Source organism: Delphinapterus leucas, chromosome 3, assembly GCF_059928025.1.
Source record: "Delphinapterus leucas isolate spDelLeu-1000000601 "Yukka" chromosome 3, BTC_Dleu_Yukka2, whole genome shotgun sequence".
Lineage (NCBI taxonomy): Eukaryota > Metazoa > Chordata > Mammalia > Artiodactyla > Monodontidae > Delphinapterus > Delphinapterus leucas.
Genome location: NC_143131.1, coordinates 143,174,949 through 143,197,515, shown reverse-complemented (window position 1 = coordinate 143,197,515; position 22,567 = coordinate 143,174,949). Strand labels below are relative to the sequence as shown.

The following is a 22,567-nucleotide window of genomic DNA, read 5'->3' as shown; positions in this document are numbered from 1 at the left end:
TTGCCCTGTTAGAAAAGCAGGATCTCAGGCCTCCCTCCTGACCCACCGAGTGAGAAGCTGCAGCTTAACAAGACACTCTAGCTGGTTTGCGTGCGTATGAATGCTTGAGAAGCACCGGAATAACAGATGCTGGCTTCGTGGGCCAGAGGGACCGTCCCTGGGCTTTCTGAGTCATTTGCTTTGGATCCTAGCCCTGCTTCTGCAGAGGGATGAAATCCCCATTATCTCCTTGGCCTTGAGTTCTCTACTCACAAATTACAGCTCACCTCAATTGGTGGTTGGGGGACAGGCAGGGATAATGGAAGAGGCTGTGCTTGGGAGGTAACAGCACTTAGATAAATGAGCGAAATGATGGCTATTCATCCCCCGAGTGGTCCCCACGGGCAGAACTGTGAGAATGCTGTTCTCAGTTACCCAGCAGCTCCTCTGGTCTCTCTCTAGTGACACAGTCGGGACGATTATTCAGAGCAGGTGAGACCTTTCAGACTTCTATTGTGCCGAGCACAGGTTCTGTAGCTGGGGATATCTGAACACAGATATCCCCTGTCCAGGTGTGGCCGAGGTCTCGGCGGCACCCAAATTGAAACCACCATCTCGGTCATCACCAAGAAACCCAAGCACAGATTATGTTCAGAAAACTCAATCTGTATACCTTTGGGCCATAAAACGCTGAGGTTTTATGTAAGGCATAAAAATGTTCTTTAATGGGACAGAAACTGCAAACCACCGTTTTATTACGTCCCATAAAAGCCAAAAGGGTTATGATCTTACAGGCAGCACAGATGGTAGGTTGCTGCTAGATTTCTCAGTGCTGTGGTTAATCAAGGAGTGACTCAAGGGTACACACGGAACAGATAATGATACCACAATTAAGGTAATAATTGAGGTTGGGAAGAAATACGTGCTGCGCCAGACAAGTAACAGTACTGACATTCGTTGTCCTGCGAAGTCACCACGTTTCACGCCCCTTTTATACCCAGCTCCGATGTTTTCCTCCGCTACTGACGTGCCCTTGGCTCCAACACGGTTCTGTTTGCCAAAGGGAATGCTGATGGTCATCGGATTCTTGGCAGGGACTTCCACTTACCTGTCCGTTCTCACTTGCTTGACTCTCTGACAACTCATAGGGCGGAGGCACGAAATACATTTTGGCCCTTGGGAAGCCGGGAATTATGTTGCTAAGCTGAAATCCAAACATCACCAGCCAGCTTTTCACATCTACGGTGGAAACGAAAATAAAGATTTCTGAAATCATGATGGATGGAAAGCCAGAGAGGATCTTGGAGACAGAACAAAATAAAATGGGGGGTTGTGTATGGAGTCCAGCAGGAGAGGGAGGCAAGAGCCTGTGAAGGTCTCCTGGCCCGGACCCAGAGCTGCTTACCTGGGTTCTCGGAAGTAGATGCCCTTCCAAACTTGGTCAGTTGACCGCCACTCACCCCTCCCCATGTGGTGATTTAGGACAGTGCTGGAGTAAGATAGATCTACTTTCGATGACCTTGCTGTGTGACCTTGGGCAAGTTCCTGACCCTCTCTCAGCTTCAGGTTCCTCAGATATGAATTGGGATAATAACTGTACTAATTGCACTGGGCTGTCGTGAGGACTGACGGAAAAAATCCATGCCAAGGGCTTATCATAGTGCCTGGCACGTGGGTTGCTCAATAAATATGGACACCTTCATTTGGCAAGTATTTAAGGGAGCATCTATTATGGGCCAGTCAATGTGCTTAGAGGCTAGAGACACAACGACTGGCTACATGCAGACGTGATGATTAACACTGTGCAGGACCTCGGTGGGGGGGGGGGGTGCTGCTGCACTGAGGCTGGCTCATTATAGAAAGGGGATTCCCTGAGTGTATGGAACGCAGAGAGTCATCTGGCTCCTGAGACCCTTTCCTCAGGTGTCTACGCTTCAAAGAGAGGTCAAGAGAGAGCTCTGCGTGCTCAGAGGACGACTGCCCTTCCTTGCTAGGGCTCAAGACTGAGTCTGCTCCACTGTCACTCTCTCCATCTCTGTTCCTGAATTCCTTCTTAGTAATTTCATTAGACAAGCAGTCGATCCTTCCAGCAGCCTAGCCTCTTATTTTTTTGGTGATCCTCCCCCTACTAACTCTCCTGCTCATCCTCTGGACCTTGTTATCATCAATAATTCTGATCCCCCCCATTATCTCAATTTCATGTACATCATCCTCTGATCACCACCTGGACTCTCTAGTTTACTCCTTTTCGTAACCTGACACCCATACTCCCCGAGCCTCTCCTCTCCTTAGGACCTTCAACCTACCCTAAACTTCTTTTCCCTCCCTCAGCTTCTTGGTCTCTCTTCTCTTCTCACCTAGCACACATTCCATGGGCAATCATTAGAATTATTCCCTTGTGTATTATCTCAGATCCTTGCCCCTTCATCACACCGGCTTGGTGAAACCACAATTTTGGTTAAATCATGGAAGGCCCTGCCTATTCCATGTTTATCCCTGTGCAGCTGAATGTGGCAGCAGAAAGGAATGTAACCACACTGACTGGCGTCAATTTAAATTCCTGTCAATGAACCCCAATTGTGCCTTCCTGCTCCCTGGCAATCTGACTACATCCCCTTCCTCCATTTAGCCCTTCTCCCATTCTCCTGGATGATTTAACCTCTTCTCATCTCGCCTAAAACCTCCCACACCTGCTTTCCCTTCTGCGCTCTAGCAGATGACCTTAATTTCTAGTCTAAGAAAACCGATGAGGCCAGAGGGGAATGTCCCTAAACCCTCATCATATTTATCAGCCTACCAGCATCTGCACCCATATTCCCGCCTTCCTCCTGTTACTCTAGATGAGCTGTTGGAATCAACCCTCCACTTGGGCACCAGCTCACGTTCATTTTTGCCCACTCAGGGGCAGCACTCCAGCAACTCTCTCTCTCCATCAATTTACTCCCTCTTCCAATGGATCAACCCCATCAGCGTACAAACATGCCACTAAAAAAAATCCCTCTCTTGTCCCTCCTTCTCCCTTTAGCCACCACCCGTGTCTCACCCCCTTTACAAGAACTTCTCAAACTCAAAATAATTTTCTAGACTCACTGACTCCCATTCATCTCCTCTGAATCAGGCTTTGCTCCCAGATACTCATTAAAACAACTCTCGTCAAGGTCACAAATGACCTCTGTGTTGCTAAGTCCAATGCTGACTGCGGTCCTCATCTTGTTTGACCTATCAGAACTTATCTGATAACTCCTGTGTCTCTCTCTGTCTTGGCTTTCTCGACAGCACACTCCCTTGTCCCCCTCTCACCTTTGTGGCCACCCCTTGTCCCTCGTTGGTTCCTCCTCATCTCCCTACTCTGAATATCAGGATGTCCTAGACTCAGTCTGTGAACTTCTTTTGCATTCTATCTACTCTTCCAAACACGGTGATCTTATGCACCCTCAGGGCCCTCAATACCATTTACATACAGATGCTGACTCCAAAATGTATGTCTCCATCCAGGACCTCTCCCTCAATTCCAAACTAGTGTATGTAATTACACTTCAGACTTCTATCCAAAACTGAACTCATCTTCCTCCCCGCACCTGTTGCCATAGTCTTTTCCATGCCAGGTTACGGCAACTCCATCCTTCCAGCTACCATCCTTGACCTCTTCCTTTTTCTCACTCTCTATGTCTAAACCATCAGTAAGTCCTTTACTTTTTAAAAAAAATTGAGGTAAGTTTCACGTAACATAAAATTCATCATGTTAAACATTTTAAAGTACACAATGCAGTGGCTTCCAGTACCTTCACAATATTGTACAACCTTCATTTCTGTTGAATTCCAGAACACGTTCATCACCCCCAAAGAAACCGCATACCTGTTAGCAGTCATTCTGCATTCTCCTTTACCCTCAGTCCCTGAAAACCAACACTGCTTTCTGTTTCAATGGAGTTGCCTATTCTGGATATTTTGAAATCATATAATATGTGGCCTTTCATGTCTGGCTTCTTTCATTTAGCACAATGCTTTCAAGGTTCATCCATGTTGTAGCCTATGTCAGTACTTCATTCCTTTTTATGGCTGAATAACATTCTGTTATTTGGATATACCCCATGTTGTTTATTCATTCATCAGTTAATGGTTATTTGAGTTGTTTACACCTTTATTTTTTTACTATTATGGATAATGCTATTATGAATATTCATGGGCAAATTTATCTTGATTTTTCTTCATTCACTGTCAGGATTTTATTATTGTTATTTTAGGATAGCATTTTAAAAAATGAAGTGTAGTTGATTTACAATGTTGCATTTGTTTCAGGTGTATAGCAAGGTGATTCAGTTATACACATACATACATATATATTCTTTATTTAATTTTTATTTTATGTTGGAGTATAGTTGATTTACAATGTGTTAGTTTCCAGTGTACAGCTAACTGATTCAGTTACGCATGTACATATATCCATTCTTTTTCAGATTCTTTTCCCATATAGGTTATTCCAGAATATTGAGTAGAGTTCCCTGTGCTATATAGTAGGTCCCTGTTGATTATTTTATATATAGTAGTATGTATATGTTAATCCCAAACTCCTAATTTATCCCTCCCCACATTTCCCCCTGACAACCACAAGTCTGCTTTCAAAGTCTGTGGGTCTGTTTCTGTTTTGCAAATAAGTTCATTTGTATCATTTTTTTTTAGATTCCACATATAAGTGATATCATATGATATTGTCTTTCTCTGTCTGACTTAACTTCACTTAGTATGATAATCTCTAGGTCCATCCATGTTGCTGCAAATGGCGTTACTTCATTCTTTTTAATGGCCGAGTAATATTCCACTGTATATGTGTACCACATCTTCTTTATCCATTCCTTTGTTGATGGGCATTTAGGTTACTTCCATGTCTTGGCTATTGTAAACAGTGCTGCAGTGAACATTAGGGTGTGTGTTTCTTTTCAAATTATGGTTTTCTCTGGATATATGCCCAGGAGTGGGATTGCTGGGTATATGGTAGTTCTATTTTTAGTTTTTTAAAGAACCTCCATACTGTTCTCCTCGTGGTCATGCCAATTTACATTCCCACCAACAATGTAGGAGGGTTCCCTTTTTTCCACACCTTCTCCAGCGTTTATTGTTTGTAGGCTTTTCGATGATGGCCATTCTGACCTGTGTGAGGTGATTACCTCATTGTAGTTTTGATTTGCATTTCTCTAATAATTAGTGATGTTGAGCAGCTTTTCATGTGCTTTTTGACCACATGTATGTCTTCTTTGGAGAAATGTCTATTTAGATCTTCTGCCCAGTTTTTGATTGGGTTGTTTGTTTCTTTGATATGGAGCTGCATGAGCTGTTTGTATATTTTGGAGATTAATCCCTTGTTGGTTACTACGTTTGTAAATAATTTCTCCCATTCTGTAGGTCATCTTTTCATTCTGTTTATGGTTTCCTTTGCTGTGCAAAAGCTTTTTAAATTTAATTAGGTCCCTTTTATTTTTGTTTTTATTTTCATTACTCTAGGAGGTGGATCCAAAAAGATCTTGCTGTGATTTATTTCAGAGTGTTCTGCCTATGTTTTCCTCTAAGACTTTTATAGTATCTGGCCTTACATTTAGATATTTGAACCATTTAAAGTTTATTTTTGTGTATGGTGCTAGAGAATGTTCTAATTTTATTCTTTTACATGTAGCTGTCCAGTTTTCCCAGCACCACTTATTGAAAAGACTGTCTTTTCTCCATTGTTTATTCTTGCCTCCTTTGTCGGAGATTGACCATAGGTGCGTGGGTTTATATTTGGGCTTTCTATCCTGTTCCATTGATTTATAGTTCTGTTTTTGTGCCAGTACCATACTGTTTTGATTACTGTAGCTTTGTAGTATAGTTTGAGGTCAGGGAGTATGAGTCCTCCAGCTCCATTTTTCTTTCTCAGGACTGCTTTGGCTATTTGGGGGTCTTTTGTGTTTCCATACAAATTTAAAAATTTTTGTTCTCGTTCTCTAAAAATGCCATTGGCAATTTGATAGGAATTGCATTGAATATGTAGATTGCCTTGAGTAGTATAGTCATTTTCACAATATTCATTCTTCCAATCCAAGAACATGGTGTATCTTCCCATCTGTTTGTGTCATCTTTGATTTCTTTCATCAACATCTTATAGTTTTCAGAGCACAGGTCTTTTGCCTCTTTAGGCAGATTTATTCCTAGGTATTTTATTCCTTTTGAAGTGATGGTAAATGGGATTGTTTCCTTAATTTCTCTTTCTGATCTTTCATTGTTAATGTATAGGAATGCAACAGATTTCTGTGTGTTAATTTTGTATTCTGCAAATTTACCAAATTCATTGATGAGCTCTACTAGTTTTAAGGTAGCATCTTTAGGATGTTTGCCATTGTGGCTGGAAAAGATGCTTGATATGATTTCAATTTTCTTAAATTTATTGAGGCTTGCTTTGTGGCCCAAGATGTGATCTATCCTGGAGAATGTTCTGTGTGTACCTGAGAAGAATGTGTATTCTGCTGCTTTCAGATGGAAGGTTCTATAAATATCAAGTCCATCTGGTCTAATGTGTCATTTAAGGTCTGTGTTTCCTTATTGATTTTCTGTCTGGATGATCTGTCCATTGATGGAAGTGGGGTGTTAAAGTCCCCCACTATTATTGTGTTACTGTTGACTCTCCTTTTATGGCTGTTAGTATTTGCCTTATATTTTGAGGTGCTCCTATGCTGGGTGCATATATATTTACAATTGTTATATCTTCTTCTTGGACTGATCCCTTCATCATTATGTAGTGTCCTTCTTTGTCTCTTGTAACAGTCTTTATTTTAAAGTCTATTTTGTCTGATATTGATACTCCAGCTTTCTTTTGATTTCTATTTGCATGGAATACCCTTTTCCACCTCCTCACTTTCAGTCTGTATGTGTCTCTAGATCTGAAGTGGGTCTCTTGTAGACAGCATATATCCGGGTCTTGTTTTTGTATCCACTGAGCCAGTCTATGTCTTTTGGGTGGAGCATTTACTCCATTTACATTTAAGGTAATTTTCAATATGTATGTTTTTATTGCCGTTTTGTTAATTGTTTTGGATTTGCTTTTGTAGGGCTTTTTTCTTCCCTTCCTCTTTTGTTCTCTCTCTTGTGATTTGATAACTATCTTTAGTATTGTGTTTGGATTGCTTTGTGTGTGTGTGTGTGTGTGTATCTATTGTAGATTTTTGGTTTGCAGTTCCCATGAGGTTTTGATATAGAAGTCTATATGTATACAAGGTTGTTTTAAGTTGCTGGTCTTCTAATTTCCAATGCATTTACAATATCCTGTATTTGTACTCTGCTCTTCTCACGACTGCTGGTTTTGATATCATATTTGTATGTGGATGATTTCCTACCTTTACTTTATGTTTGCCTTTACCGGTGAGCTTTCCCATTTGCAATTTTCTTGTTTTTAGTTGTGGCCTTCTTTTCCGCCTAGAGAAGTTCCTTTAGGATTTGTTGTAAAGCTGATTTGGTGGTGCTGAATTCTTTTAGCTTTTGCTTGTCTGTAAACCTTTTACTTTATCCATTGAATCTGAGCAAGAGCCTTGCTGGGTAGAGTATTCGTGGTTGTTGGTTTTTCCCTTTCATCACTTTAAGTATATCGTGCCACTCCCTTCTGGCCTGCAGGGTTTCTGCTGAAAGATCAGCTGATAGTCTTATGGGGATTCCCTTGTATGTTATTTGTTGCTTTTCCCTTGTTTTTAATATGTTTTCTTTGTCTTTCATTTTTGTCATTGACTAATATGTGTCTTGGCGTGTTCCTCCTTGGGTTTATCTTGTGTGGGACTCTGCACTTCCTGGACTTGAACGAGTGTTTCCTTTCTCATGTTAGGGGAGTTTTCGGCTATAATCTCTTCGAATGTTTTCTTGGGCCCTTTCTCTCTCTCTTCTCCTTCTGGGACCTCTATAATATGAATGTTGGTGTGTTTAATGTTGTCCCAGAGGTCTCTGAGACTGTTCTCATTTCTTTTCATTCTTTTTTCTTTATTCTATTCCACGGCAATGATTTCCAGCACTCTCTTCCAGCTCACTTATTAGTTCTTCTGCCTCATTTATTCTGCTTTTGATTCCTTCTAGTGTATTTTTCATTTCAGTTATTGTATTGTTCATCTCTGTTTGTTCTTTAAATCTTCTAGGTCTTTGTTAAACATTTTTTGTATTTCCTCAGTCTGTGCCTCCATTCTTTTTCCAAGATCTTGGATCATCTTTACTATCATTACTCTGAATTCTTTTTCAGGTAGATTGCCTATCTCCACTTCATTTACTTATTCTTCTGGGTTTTTATCTTGTTCCTTTGTCTGAAACATATTTCTCTGCTGTCTCATTTTGTCTGACTTCCTGTGTTTGTGGTCTCCTTTCTGCAGGCTGCAGGTTCGTAGTTCCTCCTTCTTCTGGTGTCTGCTCTCTGGTGGCTGAGGTTGGTCCAGAGGCTTGTGTAGGCTTCCTGGTGGGAGGGACTGATGCCTGCACACTGGTGGTTGGAGCTGGGCTTGTCCCTCTGGTGGGCAGGGCTGTGTCAAGGGGTATATTTTTAGGTGGCTGTGAGCTCAGTACAACTTTAGGCAGCCTGTCTGCTGATGGGTGGGGCTGTGTTCTCTCCCCCACCCCACTGGTTGTTTGGCCTGAGGCGTCCCAGCACTGGAGCCTGCAGGCTGTTGGGTGGGGCCAGGTCTCGGTGCCAAAATGGTGACCTTTGGGAGAGCTCACACCAATCAATATTCCCTGGGACCTCCACCACCAGTGTTCCTGCCCCCACAGTGAGCCACAGCCAACTGCTGCCTACCCAGGAGACCCTCCAAGACCCACAGGTAGGTCTAGCCCAGGCTCCTATGGAGTCACTGCTTTGTGCTGGGCCCAGTGCATGTGAAATCTTGTGTGCATCCTCCAAGAGTGGAGTCTCTGTTTCCTCCAGTCCTGTAGAGCTCCTGCACTCAAGCTCCTCTGGCCTTCCAAGTCAAATGCTCTGGGCCTCCTCGTCCAGTTGCCAGATCCTCAGGCTGGGGAGCCTGACATGGGGCTCAGAAGTCACTCCTGTGGGAGAACCTCTGCAATATAATTATTTTCCAGTTCATGGGTCACCCACCCAGCAGGTATGGGATTTGATTATAGAGTGAAAGCACCCCTTCTCCTGTCTCATTGTGACTACTTCTTTGTCTTTGGTAGGTAAAATATCCTTTTTGCTGATGGGTGTTCATCAGTTGTGATTTTGGTGTTCAGTGGTTAGTTGTGATTTTGGTGTTTTCATGAGAAGAAGTGAGTGTAAGTCCTTCTACTCTGCCATCTTGTCTGGAATCGAGGGGCTCTACATATATATTCTTTTTCAAATTCTTTTCCATTATAGCTGATTACAAAATATTGAATATAGTTCCCTGTGCAATACAGCAGGTCCTTTTTGTGTATCTATTTTATATATAGTAGTGTGTATCTGTTAATCTCAAACTCCTAATTTATCCCTTCCTCCTCCCTTCCCCTTTGGCAACCATAAGTTTTTTTCTCTGTCTGTGAGTTTGTTTCTGTTTTTAAATAACTTAATTTGTACTATTTTTTAGATTCTACATATAAGTGGTATCATATAATATTTGTCTTTCTCTCTCTGATTTTTTCACTTAGTATGATAATCTCTAGGTCCATTCATATTGGGGCAAATGGCATTATTTCATTCTTTTTTATGGCTGAGTAATATTCCATTGTATATATATGCCAAATCTTTATCCATTTATCTGTTGATGGGCTTAGGTTGCTTCCATGTCTTGGCTATTGTAAATAGTGCTGCTATGAACATTGGGGTGCATGTATCTTTCTGAGTTATAGTTTCATCTTTTCTGGATATATGCCCAGGAGTGGGATTGCTGGATTATATGGTAGTTCCATTTTTAGTTTTTGTAGGAACCTCCATACTGTTCTCCATAGTGGTTACACCGGTTTTCATCCCTGCCAACAGTGTAGGATGGTTCCCTTTTTTCCACACCCTCTCCAGGATTTATTATTTGTAGACTTTCTGATGATGGTACAAACTGATGTTTGAAAACCTCTTTTCAGTTCTCTTGTGTATACACCTAGGTGTGGAATTGCTGGGTCCTACGGTTAAATCCTTTACTTTCACTTTTAAAATAGACCAGAATCTGTGTCCACTTCTCACCACTTCCACCACCTCAGCCCTGGCCCATCATCTCTTGCCTTGATTTCTAACTGTCCTCCCTGCTTTCACTTCTGTGCTCCACATACCTTGTATGCTCCACATACCTTTAGACATGGAAAAGGCCCTTACCATTCCTTTACTCATAACACTCCAGCGATCCCCCATTTCTGTCAATGAAAAAGTGAAAGTCCTTCTAATGGTCTCTAAGGACCCTTGCCCGTGATCTCTCTGACCTTGTCTTCTCCTCCTCTCTCTCTCTTGCTCACTCAGCTCCAGCCTCTGTGCCGTTTCTTGAACATGCCAGGTGCACACTCATCTCGGAGCCTTTATACAGGCAAGCCCTCTGCCTGGAGTGTGCTTCCCTGAAGGTATCTTCTGGCTGTCTCACTCTTCCATTTTTCAGGTCTTGCTCAGATGTTGCCTCCAATAAGGCCAACTTCATGTTTAACCCCTGCCTGTTCCCACCCCCAGAAATCCCAAGTCCCCTTCCTCCACTCATCCCCCCACCCCCAAAACAGTTACCACACTTGAACATGTGTCTCATTTGGGCATTTATGACATTTATTGTTATTGTCTGTCTCCCTCACCGGGAATGTAAGCTCCATCAGGACCCGGAGTTAAAAAATCTGTTTCATTCACTGATGTCTCCCCAGGCCTAGCACAAAATAGGTGCTCAATAAGTATCCATGGAGTGGATGAACAAACACTGACTATATGTGGCAAAAGCCACCCTGAATAGTGTGTGTGACAGAGGAACTACCTGTACCTGCTTGAGAAGATGCTTCTGAAGGGGCTGAGTAAGGTCTACACACCTCCTGCCCTGGGACTGTTATGAGGGGTTTAATGCTGACTTCACTACTGAACATACAGGCCTAGAAGACCCTCTAATGAGAGTGACTCTGGAATCTACAGTGTGTCCATCAGCCTCAGGCATAAACAAGTTCCTTGAATGACGTGGCAAGTACACGTATTAGCGATAGCCCACTTAAGAGTCATTTAACCTCAGTAATCATCAGAAAGATGTAAGTAAAAGCCACAGTGAGATAGTACCATACACCTGTCAGAAGCACTGTCACCAAAAAGACAAGAAACAGTAAGAGTTGGTGAAGATGTGGAGAAAAGGGACTTCTCGTGCAGCGTTGATGGGAATGAGAATTGGTGTAGCCACTATGGAAAACAGTATGGAGGGTCCTCAAAAATTAAAAATACAACTACCATATGATCCAGCAATTCCACTCCTGGGTATTTATCCAAAGAAAACACTAATTTGAAAAGATATATGCAACCCCATGTTCATCGTAGCATTATTTACAATAGCCAACATATGGAACCTAAGTGTCCATGGACAGATGAATGGATAAAGAAGATGTGGTATATATACATATATAATGGAACATTACTCAGCTATAAGAAAGAGTGAAATCTTGCCATTTGTGACAACATGGATGGACCTGGAGGAGATTCTAAGTCAAAGAAGTTACAGAAAGACAAATAACATATGTTTTCACTTAAATGTGGACTCTAAAAAACAAAACTAATGAACAAATGTAACAAAACAAACAGACTCAGATACAGAGAACAAACAGGTGGTTGTCAGAGGGGAGGTGGGTTGGAAAATGGGATAAATAGGTGAAGGGGGTTAAAAGCTACAACTACCAGTTATAAATAGGTCACAGGGATGTAATGTACAACTCAGGGAATATAGTCAGTAGTACTGTAATAACTTTTGTGCATAATCTATAAAAATATTGAATCACTATGTTATACCCCTGAAGCTAATGTAATACTGTAAGTCAACTATACGTCAATAAAAAACGTCATTTAAGAATACAGGTTTGAAATTGCCTTAAAAAGTGTATCAGCATCAAGCAGACAGAAGCCTCGCTTTAGTCTAGCAATGATCATATATCCACAGAGCACCTCTGTGCAGAGTAGGTGGTGAGTGCTGTGCAGTGCGGTTACCAAACTTTGGGTATTTGTGGTTACCCGTCACGATCACCTATCGTGGTTGTTTTGCCATATCCGGGGATCACCTGTACTTGTTTTGCTTTGTCTACTTAAGCACATCCATGATAAAAAAGAAACTTTATGTCACTACCATAAGTGGGAGAGCCCTCTCACTTGATGCAAACAGAAAATAACTGTAAAATTAAAACAGAACAACGCAATTAAGCTGGAGCATGATTTTGTTACCTGCTACCCGGGGAGTCTTAGACCTGCTCTGTCTGTTAAAAAGGGAGATGAGAAGTGTTAATGAGGTGTTACGTACACACCGGCATCAAGTGGAGGCTTTCTCCTCTGCCGAATTGGGAGAATAAAAAGATCACTGAAGAGAAACCAACTTTCCCCATCTGTGTTTCCATGTTATTTAATACCTCATCTGAACAACATATAAACTCAGCCCATCTTTCACCAGGGATATGGAGGGAATCCCAAGAAAGGCAAGAGAGAGGTCTTTGCCCTCAACAGACTCTCCCCTGCAGGGATCAACTTGATCTCTCCCCTGCAGGGATCCCTCCCTAGTCTCCAGGAGATGATGTTAACAACCCCCTGCCTTTGGGACCAGACATTTTAATGGCTGCTCCCATGAACAGTAATAGTTCATGTCATCTATCTGTTCTAGCTTTTTAAGTTTCTAACATGGCTTGGTTTCCAAGTCTAACTCTTCTGAAAAATGTTTCTTCAAGTTGCTTGTCTCCTCCATCCTGCAGAAGGCACTTTCGGTACCACACAAACACCCCTCCTCCTTTCAAAGTCACTGGCTGTCTCTGGTGACAGCCTCCCTAAACAATCTGTCGAGAGGGAGTCCTTGAGGTAGGAGTGGCGATGTGGCCCTTCCTAATAGCCCATCACTCCCCTGCCCCATGTTGCTCACAGCATGGGCAGCTGAGGCCTGCGCTCTCTCTCTAACGCACGCTGTCAGCACAGCAGCCTAGGTGGTAAGTGCAGCGAGAGAAGAGAGTAAAGCAAGAAGGAGGCTGGGCCTCCCTCCTCACTTATGGAAATCAAACTCCACAAAATCCGACTTCACGTTCATGTGTGCCTGGGGGTCTGTAAGCCCAGAGACAGCCGGGGAGAAGCCAACCAGAGTCATCGTGGGTGACATATGGGAGGTTCGCTTACCTCCAAATTTGGGGTTTCAGATTTGCCAAAGCAACGCCACTCAGAGCAGAGTTGGGATCTGTTTCAGGGTGGAGCTGGAGACCCCTGGGAACCCCAGAGAATTACACAAAGGTGGTAATTTCACTCCTCACCTACAAACTCCCTGTCTCCAAGTGCATAGCTGCTTATAAGTAACAAATGCATTCCTACCATTGATAAGTCTTTGCCCAGGGCTAGGTGCCTTAAGTGTCATGATTCACTTACTTTTCACAGCACTACAGGGTGAGTGCTGTTACCGGCACAGTGCTGCCAATGAAGAAGCTAAGGCTCAGAAAGTTTAAGACATTCGTATGGGTCACACAGCAAGTGATTGGCAAGGCCAGAATTGGTGTCTGGAGATGTATTCAGGTTCTAACATCAGAAGGAACCGGCTTGAGGACGGGCCAGGCTTGGGCCTGAGCACAGGTCTTGGTTTGCCCAGGACTGAGGAGTTTCCTGGGACTCGCTGTCACTGGAAAAGCCCAGGGCACTGCAGGTTTTTGGGGAGAGGGTCTGTACCTCTCAGTCTGTCTTTTATATCCTTTCCTCTAGTATCTTTCGTATCACAGATATATCAGTCATCAATATATTACCTTAAACAATAACTGGTAAAAAGGGTGCAGCTTTAGAGCCCGTGAGTGGGAAAGGAATCACTTCTTGCCCTCCCTTACCCTACGTTGGTAGATACAGCTGTGTCCAGCCCAGATGTCTTTGAGCTCCTCACGGGTGTCCTCTCCTGCTCTCCTTTGTGCCAGCATTTTGGGGGAGGACACAGCCTCCTGCAGCCTCAGGAGCTGTCTCTTGCATTCGGAGAGCTCTGTTTCCAAACAGCAAAGATTCTTTTGAGCACCAGAGAGACAGTAGTTCTGTCCACTGTGCTCCTGCCGACTACATCTTAATTCCTTCTTCAATTGTGAGCTGCAAGTTCAACCACTCTGCTCGTCTCCTACGATGCAAATCAAGACGCATATAGATGGGTTTACAGACTCGCCAACATCCGAATGGCGGAGAATGACTTGGTGTTCTCTTCTGGGCTGCAGTCTCCAGGGGTCATCTCACGTTGAGCGGCAGCCCCTCTTACTTTGCTTTGACTGCAGACATCAGCTCTATGCGTGCAGCTTCTCTAATGTTACCTTTTATTTTAGACTCTTTCTAATGTTTTCTGGATTCGGTTTTGTCGGGCTTAGTTCAACTTGGTTTGATGCCCGTTTATTGAGTCTCCATGAAGCACTGGAATGAGGAAAGCCGTCTTGCTATTCAGAAAACTCGAATTTCTTTTTGTCTTTTCAGGAGGACCAGGAGAGTAGCTGAGGGGGTCAGTGAGGCACACTGTGCTCTGCGAATGATTTTGTTTGGGTCTTGGCAGCTGTGGGTGTGTGTTCATCCCACGCTGAGGGCTTTCTTTTTATTTGCCTTTGGCTGATTCATCCCTAAGGTATCCAGTGCCAAGCCAGGCTCTGGGAAGCGCATTCTTGCGGGGCGGGGCCTTCTTCTCCTATGGCTGAGATAGGCATGGGCTGCCTCCCCGTTCACATTGTTTCCTTTGGCTGGAATACGCTTCCTCTCCCTCCCCCACTTCATAATGGCCTCTGCTCAAAGGCCACCTATCTGTGAGTGCCCTAAAGAGACAAGACACTTCCCACCACTCTCTAACTCTCTACCTACTTCATTTATCTTCCCTGCTTTATCATTATCTGAAACTATATACATATGGGTGTGTACTTTCCCCGAGAGGTCCTTTAATTTGAAACTGCAGTGAACTGGGGGGGGGGGGGACACAAACCCGGCCAAGCCCTGGGGAAGAGAGGACGCCCTGGTAGAGCAGCATGGCAGGGCCTCCTGACGAGGCGCACTGGGGAGACCAGGAGGGAACTAGCTTGGCCAAAACTCCTGCACTCCAAAGGTGGCAGCTGCTTCGGTTGTAGGAGGATGCTGGCTTCAACTTCAAAGGCTCTGGGACTTGTCAGTGAGGCATAGCAGGGCCACAAGTTGACCTTTAGGGTCATCTATTTCTTTCTGCAGCATGGGGCACTGAGGGCAGCCCTGTGTTCCAAGGAGCTGCTGCTTTCTTTCCAATCTTGGGGGTGGACAAGTGATCCCTGGCCACCTGAGGGTAGGGACCCCTTGGGCTTGACGCTTCCCTGGCCCATTGGCCAAGAGCTGTGAGTTTCCTGGAACTTGGGGAAGGGCTTGGAATTGGGGTCCCCATTGTTACTCCTCTACAATGCATGTACAGGTGAAATGGCTCCAGATTCCTTGCTGAAAGTTGGTATTTTCCCTCCCATCCATCCATCCATCCATCCATCCATCCATCCATCCATCCATCCATCCAGATTTCCTTGCTTATCTCTCTGAAGATAGGGACTCTATCTCGCCCTCCACTGCATTTCTAGGGCTTATGTATTAGATGAAAATATCTGTGAATAGGTGGATGGATGGAGATGGATAGAAATAGATGGATGTTTCCTTTTACCAATTTCTCACTTATCATGAGGAAGTAGATTATCTGCCCTCCTTGGCCCCTCTGTCCACACCCGTGTCCAAGCTTCCTTTGTCCTTTTGACTTTTGCTCATAGTCTTTCTTCAGCCTTGAGCTCGTTTCTGCCAAACAAGATCCCCCTCGTCCTTCAGGCCCAGTTTGACACGGGGCTCTTCTGTACTATGTCAAAATTTTCAAATCTGAAGTTATCTGCACGTGTGCTACACACACACACACACACACACACACACACACACACACCACTTTGAGAGAAGAGTGTTTGTCTTGCTTATCATTGTATCCCCAGAATGTAGCATGCTGGCCCACTATAAATGCTTGTTGAATAAATAGCTGAACAAACACCTATATGGTAGCACAGACTTAATTCTGCTTTGCATTATCATTGGTTATTTGTATTTGTATCTCACCAGCCTGGTCGTGAGGTCCGGAACTGGGTCACAGTCATTTCAGTACCTATTCTCATTCATTGCTTCACTAGTAATGGTGATGTTAATAACATGAGCAGATACCCTTTTGTGAACATCCTCGGTCTAAGCGCCAGCCACTAGACTTTACCTACATAAGTTCATTTCCTTCTTACGGTCACTCTGTGAGATGATTTTGTTAGTGCCCTTTTGCAGAGAAGGAAACTACAGCTCAGAGATACTGGACAACTAGCCCAAGGTCCTTTAGCTTATAAATAGAAGAGAGGGAATTTGTTTGAATCAGGTACTTCTGAGACCAGAGTCCCATTCTTTCCCCCTTCATAAGGCTGCTTTCCTCTTTTGGGGTAGTAAGGGCTCTTGTACAAGTTATTTCAATTGAATGGACTTGAAAGTGGTCAGGACATGTTCAAATAGACCTGATGACTGCTCTGTACTGCTGTCACTTGACTGCTCTAGATCCTGTACTGCCGGCGTACACAGGCCACCAGGATTCTCCTAGCATCGGACATAAGGCCTCGTTTTGAAATCCCTGGCAGTCTACTGGGACCACCACCCCACGGGGAGCCACTGCCCAACTGAGGTGGCCAGGTCCTCACCTGTCACGTAGTTCTTCAAATCCAGCTCATTGCTGAGAGGATTGTTGCTCTTGAACATATACAGGTTAAAGGGGGCCGGCTCCTTGCCCACGTTTTTCCACATGGTATAGTCTGGAGAGGTCCATCGTCCCGCCAGCACGTCATAATCACGCTGCGTGAAGTGGACCAGCTTGGTCAGGGGATCGTAGAGTCCCCCATGGAAGCCGATGACCATCTGGAAGTCGGGGTTGGAGTCGTGATAAATCTCCCCGTAGGCGGTGTACTGCAACTGCTTGACCATGAGACCGTTGATGCTGAACACAGCCAGGGGAGTCCCTGTGTTATCTGAGGCAACATAGTACTCCTCCCCACTGCTGCTCTCCATGGCGAAGAGGTGACCTTGGAGGTCATAGTAGAGCGAGGTTATCTCCGAGTTGGAGTGATTATAGACATGGGTGATGCGAGTCGGGTTGTGGAGGTCAGAGTAGAAATATTGCAGATGGTGGCCCAGGTTGGTCTTGTAGGAAGCCCGCCGCCCCACGCCGTCATAGCGGTACTGGACACTCCAGCCACTGGCCTTGTTGTAGGCTCTCGTTAGAAGGCCCTTGGAGTTATACTCAAAGATGTCGGCCCCTCGCTGGCACAGATAGCCATCGTCGTCAATTTTGTACTGCACGTCACCGAGCCTGGTTATCCGATCTCGGAGGTCGTAGCGCAAGGGCATGAGGCGCACGCTGTTCCCCGGGTTCAGCAAGTGGAGGTTCCCATTGAGGTCGTAGCTGTAGCGCCAGGTCGGGCGGTCATTGACGGCCACGCTCTGGAGCTGCCCATCCCCATCATAGTCGTAGGTGTACTTAGTGGTGTTGGCATAGGGCCCCAGTTTCAGCTCCCTCTTGATTACCCTGCCCATGCTGTCATACTGCACCGTCATCCAGTACATGAGGGACCGGAACATCTCGTACTGGACTTCCTTGATCCGCCCGTGGGTGTCAAAGTGCTTGCTGAGGGTCATCACAGCCGTGGTGATGATCTGGTTGATATCATAATAGATGACTCCGAACTTGCCGAAGTGCTCCACTTTGCCAGAAATCTCGTCGTAGCGGTAGAGGTCAACAGGAAGGGGAGTCTCACTTATGACCGGCTTGACGCTTGCAATCCGGAAGCTGTTGTCGTGATAGGTGTATTCAAACCTGGCGTTGACCATGCCTTCCTCAGAGAACCTGTAGATTTGCTTGTCCACAAGTGGGCCTATCTTCCGGTACCTGATGGTGCAGGAGAAGCCCCCACTTTGGAGGCTGACCATTTTTAAGACACCGGTAGTCTCATCATACCCGAAAGCGATGGCAGTACTGTCATAGACAATCTCCGATAGCTTGGAGAGTTTCCCATACTTGTAGAATACCTGGCGCCCAGTGCCTAAAAAGGATGTCTTTAGGATGCGGCCGTCATCACTGTAGTCAAAGATGACCGAAGCGTTGCTTTCAGGCGGGTTGTAAGTGTTGCGGATGTAGCCAATGGAGGTGTGGGTGGACATGCTGTGCCGGGCAACACTGGGCATGGTGACGGCGTGGAGGCGTTCAGAGGAGTCGTACTCGAATATGTACTGACGCTGACTCTGAAGCAGGAGGACCATGGACTGGAGGAAGGAAAGGGGAAGGGAACACATGAGTTGGCCACTTACGACCAAGTGCTCAAATGGACAGAATTTATTCCATTTCCCTAAATGGCAGTTCAGAAGCCGTGAAGGATGGGGAAATTTAGACCGGAGATTATGGGTAAGTTGATTTCATCGGGCATGCTACTCTACGGATCATGGTGGCTACTTGGGAGAATGCTCCCCAAACTTTAACGTGCATGCGAAATACCCAGGGATCTGGTTAAAAGGCAAATTCTGATTCAGTAGTTCGGTGGGGGAGGGTGGTGGAGAGGTGGCCTGAGAATCTACTTTTGGAACAAACTCCCAGGTGATACTGATGTTGCTTGGACCATAACTTTGAGTTGCAAGGGGTTTGAAGGACTGAGGTGAGAGGCACTGAGTTTGCCCCCAGGCTCAATGACAAGAAATCCTGAGACTGGTTAGAAATGACTGCTGCTGGCCCAGCAGGGGACAGGTGTGATACACATACTATCTTTGGGACACCGCTGATTAAATCTAAGGAGAAACCACATCCTCCATTTAGAAGCTACCGAAAAGATTAAGTAACCCAGAAGCATTGATTGTCTGGGGAAAGAATGGTCTCAAACTTGAAGCTGTGGAGAGATTCTTGCCTCCCCTGGTCAACCACTGTAGCATCTTACTGTAGCGTAATGAGAACAGTATTCAGAAGGGACCAAAGAGACAGCAGCCCCTTTACAGAGGAGGTAACAGCTCTATGTGCAAGTGACCGCTGTCATGGGGAGGCAAGAAAGGAAGAAATGGAAATGGGCTTGTGTGGAGGTGAGTCCAGGTGAGAGGCCCAGGCTGAGCAAGCCCCTGCCTGATGACCAGATGACCAGGGCTGCCTTTACAAGTCTTGACTCGTGACCTGAAGGCATCTCTTTTTACCGCTGCTACAACTGGACCTTTTCTGACGCGGAGACCTGAGCCTGCCACTTGTAGACACAGGAAAAATATATATAGCAAGAATCCATACGGCTGGTTCAGCCAATAGGCCAGGTAGGGGAGGGTGCTGGTCCGCATGCTCGAGTTTTAGGCAGAATTCCCTACCCTGATGGCTCAATTTCGGGCAAGGCAGAAATGAATCACTGCATTTCCAGTGATTAGTGATAAGGAGTGATTAGCCGTGCTGCCAGTGGGATGATTCTGTCCGTTTCAACAGCACTGTTATTTTGGGGTAAAAATCAGACAATCCACCCTTTTTGCCATTACTGAGTGTCTAGAACTTTTTTTTTTTTTTTTTTTGCTTTTAATGGTAACAGTGCTGGGCTATGAATAACATTTTCCTTCAGACTTCCTCCCTCCCAGAGGGTGAGAGTGCGTGGGGAGCCCTGGTAGAGTCAAAGTAAAGATGTTACAATGTCTTATGGCAAAGCCTGTCAGGTCAGCTTAAACAGAGAAGCATGAATGAGAGAGAGCGAGCTAGCCCCAGATGAGCAAGGGCAGCACATCCACCCACCTTGTCAAGGTAGGAATAGCTCCACACTTTCCCGTCGGCAAACATGCGGGACACGATCCGGCCTTGCTTGTCGATGTCTGTCCTCTCGCTCATGGCCCCGCGCTGAAGGCCAGCCAAGCGCCCATTGAAGAAATAGGAGACGTTGACAGCCGCCAGCCCACTGCTGGGGAGCCAGAGGAAGGGACGGCCCACCTGGTCATAAATGATCCTCAGGGTGAACTTCCGGTGATCATCGTAGATCTTCTCTGTCCGAATATTCCGGTCATAGTCAATGGACAAGAGATTTCTTCCGTGGACCTAGGAAAACACAACGGGCCTGCTTTGAAAGACATCACCGGGGCATGTTAGCTCAGGCTTCTACGGAGGACACAGCTGGCGTGGCCAGGGCCTGTGCGTGCGCTGGAAGAAGAAATACCCTTGAAGACGAGTGCTTTCTAAACTCCTTCACATCGTAGTACACACAGAAAGTGGTCATTTCTGTAGGGTGTGCTAGAATAGAGCAAGGCTGCTAATGGCCAGAGATGACTGATCTGGGCATGGCTGCCATGAGCAGTTAGGTAGGCTGGGCACTGCACCGTTACAGAGGTGCCATCGTGTTGTAGAGAGTGTGAACGGGAAAAACTGGGCAGTGCACAAATTACAGAGCCATACACAATAGCCCTGGCCCCTGGGGTTCTAACTGGCCACCCTGGGAAGCAAGAGGATTTGTATATTTGCACACTTACAATCCTTTTGTGGCACATTATCAGCTAATGAATAGCTGATGATCTTTAAGAGCAGGTGCAGAGATTTCTTCCGAAACCTTAAGAGAAAGGTACCTAGGAAGGTGAGGAGAAGGTCTCAGATATACATATTTTACGAAGATCTGGGAATACGAAGTCTTATTCCTATGTGAACTCCTTTAATTCTCCCTTCTAGAGAAAAATCTCACCACTGTCAAGGATGCAAGACATCAGTGGGGTGATCTCAGCAGGCCTGGGGAATTCCAACAAAGGGAGGAACTGATTTACTTAGATTTGAGAGGAGTGATGGAACACATCCAGACGTAATTGAATATTTATTTAGAAGTCGATCTGATCAGAGAAGAGAGCCTGTCTCAGAAGGCAGGGCTGAGAGACTAGACTCTGGGTAGGGGGAAAGGAGAGGGACTCTAGAGATTCAGCTAGCCCTGAGTGGATGGCTGGAAGGGAAGGAAATGAGGCCAACTCAGCCCAGGCTCTTTCAATGTAATTGACTGTAAATCCAGACATCCCTGGGGTGACTGCTGAAGGCGAGGGAAGGTGTAAACATGCAGAAGGAAGGGATGTGAGACATGTCTGGCACCTGCTCACTTTACCCTAATACTTCAATAGCACTTAACGATAATAATGATGATGGTGACGATGACGTTGATAGTAATAGTAACTTTGGCGTGTGCTGAGGGCTACTGTGTTAGGCATTGTGTTAGGCAGTTTGCATCCACTGTCTGAGTTGATGCTCACAAATGAGGAAACTGAGCCTCCAACAGAGGTTATACACTTGCTCAAGGTTACACAGCAATGAAGTATTAGGTTGGCCTGGAACTTAGGTCTTTAGACTTTGACTAGTTAACGAACCAGCTTTACTGTTTTCTGCATTGTATATATCGTACATGCATTGAGTGCCCTGAGATGTGTCATATGATGAAGAGACTGTAAGGGACTCTAGAGGGTTCCACCCTGCGGCTTTGGAGGAGACAAGGAATAATTCTAACATGACAGGCACCTGTTGTATTGGGGAGCAGCATTGTACCCAGGTAAAGAACTACATTTCACAGCTTCCTTTGGAGGCTGGGGTGGCTAAAGTGATTTAAGTACTAGTTGTTGGCTAGGTGTCTTCAAGATGACCTAGGTCATCTGTACCAGCCATGAATTGCTTCCCGCTAGACTCCTTTTAGGTCATAAAAAATAATAAGCCTGTATCTTGTGTAAGATACTGTTATTTCTCATTTCTGTTACCAGCAGTTGAAACTAATCTAAACTGATAAACCCTTGATGCTTTGACAAGTACTGTGCTAGGTACTTTACATATCTGATCCCAGTTTAATTCTCACAACGTAGGTAGAAATTATTTTATATATGGGCAATTACCCTCAGAGGCAGAGGCAGGATTTGAATCCAGGACCACCCAATTCCCCAAACCATTGCTGTTTTCATGGAGTCATCCCAGGAAAAAGGAGACAGAACATGTGAGATAAACGTTTAGGGAAAAAAAAATGCTGAGGCATGGAGAGAGAACAAAGGTGGTGAGTTCTTGGGATTATAACGAAATCCAGCTTCAAGTGGAAGAGTCATATCGTCAAACCTGGGGTAATTGGGAAGAATCGTCAAGAAAGCAAAGAGCGAGTGTGGTAGGATATTTTCAACAGGCCCAAAAGTTAATGCTGTCAGAATCACTGAAGATGTTGAAGATATGGTCTAGAGTTCCAGAGCAGACCACAAGCTGGCGTCAGAAAGCTCACTTCCTCTGGAAACACAAGTTTGGACATACTGGGTTGCTTCATTTGGGACAACAGCAGAAGGCCACCAAGATTCTTAATCCTACGTGTTTAAGAGTTTCAGTTCAAGACCTCCTTAACATTTTATTAGGCAGAATGAATACTGTGGCAACAATGAGGAAGGATTTTCAGGATCTCCCCCACCATGCCTATGCATATCCCACCTCCT

General features: G+C 45.0%; 1 protein-coding gene across 1 annotated transcript in view; it reads right to left on the bottom strand.

The window, feature by feature from the left end:
• TENM2 (teneurin transmembrane protein 2) overlaps positions 1 to 22,567 on the bottom strand; it is a 465,471-nt gene that overhangs the window by 5,729 nt on the left and 437,175 nt on the right. Inside the window, exons 26-28 of the mRNA XM_089909643.1 lie at positions 19,884 to 20,180; positions 16,789 to 18,403; positions 1,088 to 1,218 (exon numbers count right to left, since the gene is read on the bottom strand). Of these exons, the coding sequence (XP_089765769.1) occupies positions 1,088 to 1,218; positions 16,789 to 18,403; positions 19,884 to 20,180 (2,043 nt within the window). The remainder of the gene's footprint in view (positions 1 to 1,087; positions 1,219 to 16,788; positions 18,404 to 19,883; positions 20,181 to 22,567) is intronic.